The 12,411-nt window shown below is 39.4% G+C and overlaps 1 protein-coding gene across 2 annotated transcripts in view; it reads right to left on the bottom strand.

Moving 5' to 3' along the window:
• Nucleotides 1–493: 493 nt before the first annotated feature.
• Nucleotides 494–12,411, bottom strand: part of kdm6a (lysine (K)-specific demethylase 6A) — a 230,591-nt gene continuing 218,673 nt past the window's right edge. For both annotated transcript variants that reach the window (XM_067992901.1, XM_067992902.1), the window contains 5 exons: nt 11,652–11,839; nt 11,171–11,312; nt 7,276–7,402; nt 2,998–3,168; nt 494–1,871 (listed from right to left, as the gene is read on the bottom strand). In XM_067992901.1, the coding sequence (XP_067849002.1) occupies nt 1,842–1,871; nt 2,998–3,168; nt 7,276–7,402; nt 11,171–11,312; nt 11,652–11,839 (658 nt within the window). In that variant the 3' untranslated portion in view covers nt 494–1,841. The remainder of the gene's footprint in view (nt 1,872–2,997; nt 3,169–7,275; nt 7,403–11,170; nt 11,313–11,651; nt 11,840–12,411) is intronic.

Here is a 12,411-nt window from a genome sequence, read left to right as displayed (position 1 = left end):
ATTTCATCCTGGATTCAAACCCAGGAGTGAAATCCTTTTGACTCCAACTATTTTGTACTTTTTTCTTTCTCATCTTCTGTTACTTCAGTCTTTCTGTTGCCATATTTTTCTCTTAATCAATCCCAAAACATTAGTTTATTTTCCCCTTTCTTGCATATGACACTATTAGAACACAATTTTTGAAGGTACATTGCTCTCCATCTTGGACCAAATTAAGAAAAATGGCCTGCACCACCAGAAGTTAATGTGAAAGGTTGGACAAGATGCAGGTAATATAGAGCTTTAGTCAGGCCAACTGCCAGTCTGGACCTATGCCCTATGTTCAATAGTCTCATAACTTGTTTCTCCCAAAGTCAAGTAAGAATTACTTAGTAGGTTTAAATCATAAACAAAACATTAATGCACATTTATGCTTTTTTAAAGTCAAAACCAAATTTTTTGCGTGAAATCTTACTTATCAGGTGAATAAATATTTTGACAAAGTGATCACAGCTTTTAAAAAAAACTACTCAAAGTTGCAACATCTGTATTTTTAAACACCTCCCACTATAACGGGGAAAAAAACAATCACAAATCAGCCTCCAATACAACTCAATTATAGAAATATAACAAACTTGTATTTAACTTTTAGAGCCATTAGTGCACAAGACCACAGGCTCTGGTGTAACAGCGATCCGTGATGCTCATCGTGCCAAGAAAACTCTAAAGATAAATAAACTTTACATTACTATGTCTCTAATTAAATAAAACTTTTTTGTTTTAAAATTACTTTGAACTCAATTGTAAGCACAGTGGCTCCCTTAATGAAGCACAAGGTTTCAACTGGCAGTGGGTAATACTGGGAGAAGCACACTATACTTTTCAGATGCTAATGCATCAACATTTATGATAACAAAGGAAAGCTTGCCCTGAGTTTAGTCATGCAATATTGAATTTCAAGATACATAAACTAACATATGCAAAAATCTTCCCTGAATATAAATTGTTAAATGTTTCAAAGATTACAATGCTCAACAGTTTTTATTTCATACATAGAAAACGTATTAGGAGTAGTGTTTGAAATGACAGAACTCCGTAAAATTTTAATGGCAGGTATTCTGGGAAAAAATAACAGCATTCCATCCACAAATATTTTCAAGGAATAAATATGCATTTATAAATAGTGTAAATTTACATCAAGATTAGAAACAAAACAAAAAAAAATCACAAATCTGAAGTTTATTCCTTAGTCTATGTGCAACCCATTTATCTGTGACTTGGCTGTTTAGTTTAACTAGGAAACCAGAACAAATTTAAACATCATGGTTTCAAAATAACAAGACAGATGAACATAAAAGCAGTAAAAAAAATTCTCTCTCATCTAACTTTTCACATTACAAAATTTTCTTAATAGATGTTGCCCTCAAGAGAGACTTAAAATTCCTAACTACCATACAAAAATGACCAGCTAAGCTAGTACTTTTAAAGGGAAAAATCTGAATGAAAAAAGATGATGAAACCAATTCATCAGCCCAAGACAGAGTAATACAAAAAAGAATGTCTTCAAGTCAGTAGTCTTTGTGTGATGTTGCCAGTTTTTCTCTGATATATACAAAATATGAAAAGTTATTTATAGGTACAGCTAAAACAGCTTTACTTGAATTCATTTATCCTGGAAAAGGAGCAGTTCCACTCCTATCCAGTACTGTTGACACTCCGCACTTGGAAGGTTGCATAGACACACAGTTTTCAGTCAGCAGCCACATGGGATAGCCAAAAATCAGTGGTGTAACACAGTGGAAGTTGATGTCACATCCTGAATACCAAAGATGTTTCGCTAGTTGTCCATAAAACAATACGTGTCAAGATGAGGATGAAGGCAGTGGAGGGGCCTGCAACAGAAAGAACAGATTTTAAATGAGAATAAATTACACTACACGGTGATCCGTAAAGCGATAGATCCAATGCAAGTGGATTTCAACTGACATTAATCAAAAGCATCTGTACATTGCCAATTCCTCGGTATGGGGCGGGGTGGGGGGGGGGGGCTGGGGGAAGGAGGAAAGTCCATTGCAGTTTTCCAAGGCTGACAGCTATTCAACAACCCCTGATGGAAGTGCGCAAGGATGAATGCCGGTGAGGATAAGGCCAAGTGTGGCCATAATTCCCCACCCCGCAATGGTTAATTACCTTTCTATCACCGTCAAAATTTATACAGGAAGAATGGCAACTTGAGCAAAGTAATAGTGGAAACATACCAGAAGCAAGGAATCAATACCTACTAAGGATTGAAAAATGGAAAACTAGGGGAGAAAGTTGGCAAGTGTTTCTTTTTATATAGTGACTTAACTTTTATATTCCAAGTCCTCACTACCATTTTTGTGCATTCAAAATGCTCTCCCCATCATTTCCTGGTCTGTGATCTTGATCAGTTTATTTTTGTTCAGCACAACAAAAAGATATATTTATGCTAATTAGCATTAATATTGCTCAGCTTCTCCATCAGTTTGAGAATTCCAAACTTTTTTCTGCTTAATATTTTGTTTTCTTCACCCAACAGTGTTGACTCCCACACCTGGCACAATTCCAAAGATGCTAGCCAGGCTCCAGTATCTTGACCAAGTGTTCTTTACTCTAACAAGCTTCAATAGTTATGTCAGCAGGCCATCCAACTGTAGACAATGTCACAGCTGAGCTCAATCCTGTATCCACTAGTGTATATCAACCGATATGCAATTTCCATACGGGTCACTGTACAGTGATTAGAGGTGAGAACCCTGGCTGATTTTCTCTTGCCTATCCTCAGGGTACTGTGGCCAATTGTACAATCCCCATTGAGATTAATTAACTCAGCACAGACTGAGGATTGAACCTGGTTTCTTTCTGGTCAGTATAGCTCAGATAGAGACTGAATTATTGGGCCTAATAATGCCAGAATTACTAAAGTACTGTCTCATCTTTACAGTTACAATAAGAACACTTTTCAAATATGTTGCCTATTGTATTCAATTAACTTACTAATGTGAACTGGTCATAGATTTGCATCAGGTCCTCCATTTTGTATTGTTCCAGCACTACAAAATTGTCAAGGTTTCCACTGGCCTTACGAGCACAATCCTGGCAATGCACTACATAGGTCTTCCGTGAGTTACTCTCATTAGTGACAAAAAGCAGATCAAAAACTTCCACCTGTTGCAAAGAAATAAATATTACCATTATTTAATAGAACATTATTATTATAAATTACTTTCCCGCAACAAAAATACAATTTGACATCATCACTGCTTTCATGCATACTTGATTTTAATTATTTCCACATGTTCTCTTAGCATTTTCCCCCAGTTCTTCTACAATGCTTTAGAATTAAAAAGACATACTATAGATCATGTAATGTCACCCACTTTCATTAAAATGTACAGCAGTTGGGGACTGAGTAGTTCAATAGGTTAAATACATTGCCCTTTTGCCTCTAGGTTGGATTTGTACCCAGTTCTTGAAATGTTGTGACTAAATTCTCCCTTTTTCTGCTGAATTGTACATGATGAACTCAAGCAATCTCAACCGAGCTCCCAATGGATGCAGACCCAATGCATGGAACTACCAACAGCGTGGCAGAAATTGATCCTAACTTGGGAATCTCACGTACTAAAAGTAGTTATAGGAGCTAAAATTTGTTAGCTGTGGCCCCGTGGTAGTAGTCTTCCCTCTGAGTCAGAAGGTTGTGGGCTCAAGCCCCACTCCAGGATTAGGGCACATAATTCAGGCTCACATTTCAGTGCAGTACTGAGGGAGTGTGCACCATCAGAGGTGCCATTTTTGGATGAGATGTTAATCCAAGGCCCTATTTGCCCTCTCAAGTGGATGTAAAAGATCCCATAGCACTATTCGACAAAGAGCAGGGGAGTTAAAATGTCAATTTTGAGCCGGAATAGTGAAGTAATCCTGCCACTTTATAAATCATTGGTACAGATTATAAATCATCTGTACACTTAGAATATTGTGTACAGTTCTGTTCACCGCTGAACAAAAAGGATATTGCAGCTGGATATAGAAAGGATACAGAAGAGGGCAACAAGAATGATTGACAGAACGGTGGGATTGGTGTATGACTAGTAATTATGAAAATTGGGCATGTCCTCACTGGAAAAGAGAAGGTTGAGAGGCTATATGACTGCTGTTTTTAGGATTTTGAAAAAGGACTAAATAATGTACAACATGACAAGATTTTTCATCATGTCCAGAATAATAGAACCAGAGGACACAGGTTGCACTTGTAGGGAAGTATATTCAAAACTAACCTGCATACAAACATACGAATTAACAGAGGACTAGGCCATTTGGCCCCTCGAGCCTGTTCTGTCATTTGATAAGATCATGGCTGATATGATTGTGACCTCAACCCTACTTTACCATCTACCTACTATAACCTTTGACTCCCTTGTTAATCAGGAATCTATCTAACTCAGCCTTAATAATATTCAATGACCCTGCCTCCACCGCGCTCTGGGGAAGGGAGTTCCACAGATTCACGACCCTCAGAGAAAAAATTTCTCCTCAACTCTGTCTTAAATGGGAGACCCCTTATTTTTAAATGGTGGCCCCTAGTTCTAGTCTCTCCCACAAGGAGAAACATCCCCTCAGCATCTACCCCTTCTAGTCCCCTCAGTATCTTATGTTTCAATAAGATCACCTCTCATTCTTCTAAACTCCAGTGTATACAGCCCCAACTTGTCCAACCTTTCCTCTTTAGATAATCCCCTCATCCCAGGAATCAGTCGAGTGAACCTTCTTTGAACCGCCTCCAAAGCAATTATGTTCTTTCTTAAATAAGGAGACCAAAACTGCACACAGTATTCTAGATGTGGTCTCAACAATGCCCTGTACGACTGTAGCAAAACATCTCTACTTTTATATTCCATTCCCCTTGAAATAAATGACAACATTCCATTTGCCTTCCTAATCACTTGCTGTATCTGCATACTAACTTTTGTGATTCATGTACTCGGACACCCAGGTCTCTCTCCATTCAGATATACTGCTTTTCTATTCCTCCTGCCAAAGTGGACAAGTTCACATTTTCCCACATTATACTCCAACTGCCAAATTTTTGCCCACTCACTTAACCTATCTATATCCCTTCGCAGACTCCTTATGTCCTCTTCACAACTTACTTTCCTACCTACCTTTGTGTCATCAGCAAATTTAACAACCATACATTCGGTCCCTTCATCCATGTCATTGATATAGATTGTGAATAGTTGAGGCCCCAGCACTGATCCCTGTGGCACTCCACTCGTCACATCTTGCCAACCTGAAAATGACCCATTTATGCCTATTCTCTGTTTCCTGTTAGCTAACCAATCCTTTATCCATGCTAATATGTTACCCCCTACACCATGAGCTCTTATTTTGTGTAGTAGCCTTTGAAGTGGCTTCTTGTCAAAAGCCTTCTGGAAATCCAAGTACACCACATCCACAGGGTCCCCTTTATCCATGTTGCTTGTTACTTCCTCAAAGAACTCTAATAAATTAGTCAAACATGATTTCCCTTTCACAAAGCCGTGTTGACTCTGCCTGATTTTCTAAGTGCCCTGCTATAACCTCCTTAATAATAGATTCTAGCATTTTCCCTATGACAGATGTTAAACTAACTAGTCTGTAGTTTCCTGCTTTCTGTCTCCCTCCTTTCTTGAATAGAGGAGTTACATTCGTTATTTTCCAATCTGATGGGACCCTTCCAGAATCTAGGGAATTTTGGAAAATTAATACCAATGCATCTACTATCTCTGCAGCTACTTCTTTTAAGATCTTAGGATGAAGTCAGTCAGGACTTGGGGACCTGTCAGCTTTTAGTTCTAATATTTTTTTCAAAACTCTTTCCCTGGTGATTGTAAATGTTTTAAGTGCCTCCCTCCCTTTCACCTCTTGATTCACAATTATTATTATACATTATTTCAGTGAACGAGTGGTATATCTATGGAACACGCTCCTAGATAACGGTGATTCATTCAAATGCAAATTAGACAGATTTCTTCCAGAAAATATTTTGGGTTACTGTATATGAGTAACTTGAGGCATAATATAAAGTAAATGTAGCATGCTTGTGAGAAAAAGGCGACTTTGGACCTCTGGTTCCCAAAGTTTTTCACCACGGGGTAATTTCCTTGTCTCATGCCTGGGTCTGTTGTAGACTAACTGATAGAGATCGATTGCCATGATTAATTAACAACTCCATTATTGTTGTAGCATGCAACTACCAGGATGGTGGAAGGCAAACCAGATGGATCTTGGTCTTTTTTCGTCTAGCAATTCTTATGTTCCCATGTTCTCCTGATGTCTGAGCTAATATTTATCCCTCAACCAACAACCAACAAAAACAGATTAACTGATGATTTATCTCATTGCTGTTTGTGGGAGGGAGCTTGTTGTGTGCAAGGTGGCTGCTGTGTTGCCGATACTAGAACAGTGACTACACTTCAATAAAAAAAACGTAATTGTCTGAAGCGTTTGATATGTCCTGAGGCTGTGAAAGGTACTTTATAAATGCAAGTTCGTTCTGTCTTTGTCTGGTTTAGGAATTAGATTTCTCTGGTTTCGGAAGCAGAAAAATTCATATTGGTGCAGGAGGAAGGGGGTTGGGCTGAGGCACATTGTGAATAAATAAAAGGAACTTTATTCGACATCTTCCTGCGGAATACCCGATCCTAAGTGACAAGAGTAGAAAAGATACTCCATTCTCCAGCACTGGCACGCACTTTAATAGGCAAAATAATTTTAAATTAACGTACATCATGTTGTTTTGGTGCCCATATCCAAGGAAAGGTCATAAGAAAAATGAATCCACTGTTAGAATACTGTGACCTAATATGAATCCAGATTTTGTATTTGTCACTAATTCTACCAAGTTCAAAACTTAGGATAATACCTTTTTGACTAATGAGCCATTTTAAGTCTCATTCCCAACAAGCAGAGTTTCTGCCATCATGCTCTTATTTCAGCAGTGAACTTCCCAATTAAGCACCATCTATCTGGATTGGGTCTTTCAGAAATTGGGAAAGTGTGATTAAGTCGGTCATTTCATATAAAATATATTCACTTACAAGCAGCTCCTCACAAAGCTTTAAAGGCATTTTTTGTTGATGGGGGGTGGGGTGGAGAAGGAAGGAAAGCAAAATCAAGTAAAACAGCATCCAATTTAAATATGGTCAATATTAATTACAAATGAATTAAAATTGACCAGACTTCTCTTAACTTAATTTACCATTATCTTGAACAGAAAGTGTAAGTTTTACTGACCTCACAAATGCTGCAGTAGTGTGCAGGCTCATCCTTTGTACGACCATGCCATACAATCTCTTTGCCTGTGCTGATGAGAGCTTCTCTTAACATCTGGCATTGCTTGAGGGTTCTCAGCAGGCAGTACCTAAAGAAAGAAATCAATACTTCAGATGCTTTTAATTTTAGCAAATCACCTCCCATCCCCCTGTCTTTTCTCTTCTTATATCCTCCCATACTTTGACTGGAGGCCCCAGAGGATAGGCAGGCAATCAAATACCTTTATGGTCTCCACCACTTTGTGGCGGCCCAATAGTACAGGTGAAGTGCAGCTTGAGGTGGAACCCTCGCCAATTTTCTCTCTTATCTGCTGGACACCTTCCCTCTGCTCAGTGCTCCATTTAATGACTCAGCCATGGTCATCAATCCCACATCTGGGTTAAAGTGAGAATGTTGGGTAAGACTGGGATTCAGACTAGTTAAGACTAGTTATGTGACATGGGAAACCAAGATACTTCGCCAGTGGGTTACTTAGAAAACCACGTGTTTTCAAATTAGCTCAGACCAACGGCCATCAGTACTACTTAAAAGCAAAATGAAATCGGTTGTTTAGTAACCAAAATTTAGAAGATAGATTAGGAATAAACAATACATTTCACACTCAAAAAATATGTGCCAACAAGAAATTAGGCAAGTTTTAGCTCACCTACAACGTGGGGTTTTTTTTGGTAATTTTTGTGTTAATCAAGGTTTGAGGTACTAATGCTGAGGACCCAGTGTTAGCACTAAGCGCTCTCAAGGCAGCTTAGCATGCTAAATGTAATGTTCCCTCTACTCAACAGCAGGTCTCAGGACTAATTTCAAAAGCACACCTCCTACTGCACCAGTGTGATATTTTTCTATTGCGCCACACCATCTGGCCTCTCTAAGATTGCTGCATTAGGGATTGTTCATTCTTGTGGGCCTGTGAACTGAATTCAGACTGTCCAAACTCACCTCAGGTAGGACCCTTATAGCCAACAGAGGAGACTTTCATCCCATCCATCTGGCAGAATCAGAACTCAGGTCCCATAGGTGGTAAAAGGCCTGTGTCTAACTCACTATATATTTATAAAATAAAATGAGGGGGTGGATTAGGTCCATCCTACCATGCCTCTGTCACTATGATGTGGAGATGCCAGTGATGGACTGGGGTTGACAATTGTAAACAATTTTACAACACCAAGTTATAGTCCAACAAATTTATTTTAAATTCATCAAGCTTTCGGAGGCTTCCTCCTTCGTCAGGTGAACGGTGTGGATCCCCATACCATTCACCTGACGAAGGAGGAAGCCTCCGAAAGCTTGTGGAATTTAAAATAAATCTGTCACTATTGTTAATGAGTGATATATTAATCAGTTATTAACATGAATGGAAGTTTAAATGGCAAACAAGACTGCAATATTTTCTGAATTGAACAGCGTACATTCATATAGCACCTTTAACATAGTAAAACGCCTCCAAGGTACTTTATAGAAACGTAATCAGACAAAAGTTGACACCGAGCCAAACAAAGAGATATTAGGTGGGGGGACTAACAGCTTGGAAATGTAGGTGGGTTTTAAGGTGGGTCTTAAAGGAAAAGAGAGAGAAAACTAGGGGGGCAGAGTCTCAGAATAAGGGGTTGCCCGTTTAAGACAGAAATGAGGAGGAATTTCTTCTCCCATTCATGGTCATGAACCTTTGGAATTCTTTACCCCAAAAAGCTGTGGAGGCTGAGTCATTGAATACATTCAAGGCTGAGTAGACAAATTTTTGATCAGCAAGGGAGTCAAAGGATATGGGAAAGGGCGGGAAAGTGGAGTGGAGGTAAAAATCAGATCAGCCATGATCTCATTAAATGGAGGAGCAGGCTCAAGGGGCCGAACGGCCTACTCCTGCTCCTATCGCTTATGGTCTAAGAGGCAGAGGGGTTTAGGGAGGGAATTCAGAGCGCGGAGCCTAGGCGTGTAAAGGGAAGACTGCCTATGATGGGGTGTAGGAGGGTCACAAGAGGCCAGACTTGAAGAAACGTGGAGTGTTCAGGAGGGCTTTAGGAAGTTACCAAGATAGGGAGGGGTGAGACCATATAGGGATTTAAACACGAGGATGAGAATTTTAAATTTGAGGTGCTGGGGAAACTGCGGCTCATCCAGGAATGGATGTTGGACAAGCAGTCTGACAACACAGAAGCAGTGGAAGGATCGAGAGAAGTGGTGGAGGGGTCGACCTGGATGTTGTCAGATACATGTAGAACCTGGCATCACGTCTATGGGTGATGTCGACAAAAGGCAGCCTGTAGATAAGGAAGACGAGGCAGCCAAGGATAGATGCTTGGGGGGAACTCCAGAGTTAATGGTGCAGGGGCAGGAAGTGAAGCCATTGCCGGAGATGCGCTGGCTAGATAAGGGTGGAACCAAATGAGAGAAGCCCAACTGAGCTGGATAACGGAGGAGACGTTGGAGGAGGATAGCATGGTCAACTGTGTTGGGAGAGGGGTTGAGAAGTACGACGGTAGGGGTTGTGGGTGGTGAGGGATACAAGAAAGTGGTTGGAGATAACCTTGTCAATGATTGAGACAATGGGAATAGAGGCCACATGAGATGTAAGGTTGAGGGGGTGGCCTTGAATATGGGTGAGTGTACATGGAGGGATAGGTTAAGGGAGGACAGGAGGGCAGTGAAATCAGAGGGCAAGGTAAATTGAGATGGAGATTGAAATCACTGAGGATGTGGAATCCCTTGGAGCAGAGGCTGAGGGAGGAAAGGAGGGAAAAAATCTTGGTGAAACATGGGGTGGGGGCTGAGGCAGGGTTGTAGAAAACAAAAATTTTAAAGGCAAGGCGAGAAGAGTGGAACAAGGTGAAGTGCTCAAAGAAAAAAGGTACCAGGAGTAGGGAGAGACCAAAGTGCGATTTGAACATATTAAAAGTTTGCTGTATTTGTCTCATTTATCTTTTGAAACTCTATAGACATTTTAGCAAGATGCTCTTTGTTAGGGGTAGGAAGAGATAATTTGGTTTAAACAGAGGGTCAATTTGCAATGGATTCATTCTGTAACTGACATTTTTATTTGACAATAAGGCTGTGTAGTGAATCATATAATGCACACACCTATATAAATCAATAACGGCAGCCATATCATCACTCGTGCTGTTTCTGATCAGCTAAAATTATATGATCTTAACTCATTTAAAAAAAAAATCAGGTCACTGTACGATATAAAAAGCGCACACAACTGGACTCAAAGGTTTACACAAGAATAAACCAACATTAAGTTGGGCCTGGATAAGTTACTTGCCATTTGGGCTCATGAGTAATGGTTTATTTTTCAAACTTGTTTCGAACTTCAGGAATATCAATAAAACCTTTTAGTTTTATTTATTTTGAACAAAATGGCAAAGCTTTCTAAAATTTGTTTTAGAGGTCAATTTATTAGGTGTCATGATTGACCTGCCAGGTAGCTTAATTATTTTCTATAATTTATTACCCTCATCAGTGCTTCTCTCTCTACTCCATAAACATCCAACCGAAGTTTCTTTATCTACCTTATTTACATATGGATGCTAATTCAGAAGGAATGAAATACTGATTACAAATTTTAAAACATGCCCACAGTACCTCTATAGAGGGGAATAAGGCTTATTTGTCATAGTGAAGAGACAAGTAAATTCAATCCACTGGAGTAAGCTCTAGACTAAAACAATCCAAATCAAAACTGTTTTAAACATCCCACATGAATTTCTGACAAGGCAAAATGACCCATCCACAATGTAACAAAAAAATTTGTAAGTTCCATTACTGAACACATTAGGCAGAGATACAAAGTCTTAAATATCTGAAGTCACACATGAATTTCTGAATTATATAATACTGCCACCGATGAGTTGACACTCACTTGATCATTTCAAAAAGCTTGGGATCAGAGACCTTGATGTTGCGTGCCATGTTCCAGGACAGATGAATCATGGGAACAATGGACTTCACACTCTGTAGCTTATTCCATTCATATCGTTCTACTGCTAGTTTATATTGATTTGCTGTAGAGTACATAATTAGTTTTTAGTTCAAAAGTCAAAGCATTCAAAGTATAGCAGAAACATTCTTTTAAGAATCAATTTGAGTCTGTAGCAGAGGAGGAGACTTTAGTCTATTTATTTATTGTATAAATGGCCAAAACCCCAATGCTAATAATACAGGAGAAATATATAATAGTTACTTATAAGTCATGGAAAAAGTCCTTTCAAAATGATACTGTACTTCTTTGGTATAAATAATTTTTTTGAGTACACAAATGATATAGTGCTGCAAATAATCCAAATATATTATTGTAAAGGTATGAACAGTATGTACAAGTTCAGCAGATGCAATAATAATACCTGTCAGAGGACCGACATTCCAAGCAATGTTGTTACACCACCCAATGGCCTGAACCCAGTGCACTGTACCAGCATTTATCCATACCAGGTCTCCAGGACGCTGAATAAACCGATACACTGGTACATTAGCCTCATAAAGATCCTCCAAGTTTGGCCACCACGAGCCCATCAAAAAATTTATGTTGTTCCTGGTAAAGAAATGAAATTTTAAAAAAATATAATCACAATCCTTCAATTTGATTGGTTAAGGAGATACACAGTGGGTTGCCCTGTTCACTCAGGTCCAAGATGTCCTGTTTCCCGCGTCAGCGCACACTTTCAGAAAGTTAGTGGACAAAAATGTTCTGAGCTGAAGGGTGCAGGGGCAAATCTAACTAACGGCAGAAGCCATTAGATGCCCTGTTGCAGCAAAATCTAGCCCTTGTTTTTGCTTTAGTTTCTCTCTCGGCAGGTGCAGTGACAAGCAGAACAATAAATTGAACACACCTGTCAATGTTCCATACACTACCTGTGGAAAAGAAACAGGCTGCAGAAAGATGTAGCTGCAGCCTGCTCAGTCACCTACATTTTACATGAATTCCCCAACAGAACTCTCACAAACTTGACAGGGTTCTTTGAGGAAGTGACTGATTTGGCAGGTGGGTAAAATGCAGTGGATGTTGTATAAATGGACTTTCAGAAAGCCTTTGACACAATATCACAAAGGAGACAATTAAGGGCTCTGTAATTAGAGGGAGGGTAGCAAATTGGATTACAAACT

This window comes from Heptranchias perlo, chromosome 11, assembly GCF_035084215.1.
Source record: "Heptranchias perlo isolate sHepPer1 chromosome 11, sHepPer1.hap1, whole genome shotgun sequence".
NCBI lineage: Eukaryota > Metazoa > Chordata > Chondrichthyes > Hexanchiformes > Hexanchidae > Heptranchias > Heptranchias perlo.
Note: the sequence above shows the minus strand (reverse complement) of the source record. Positions and strands in the feature narration are given on the sequence as shown.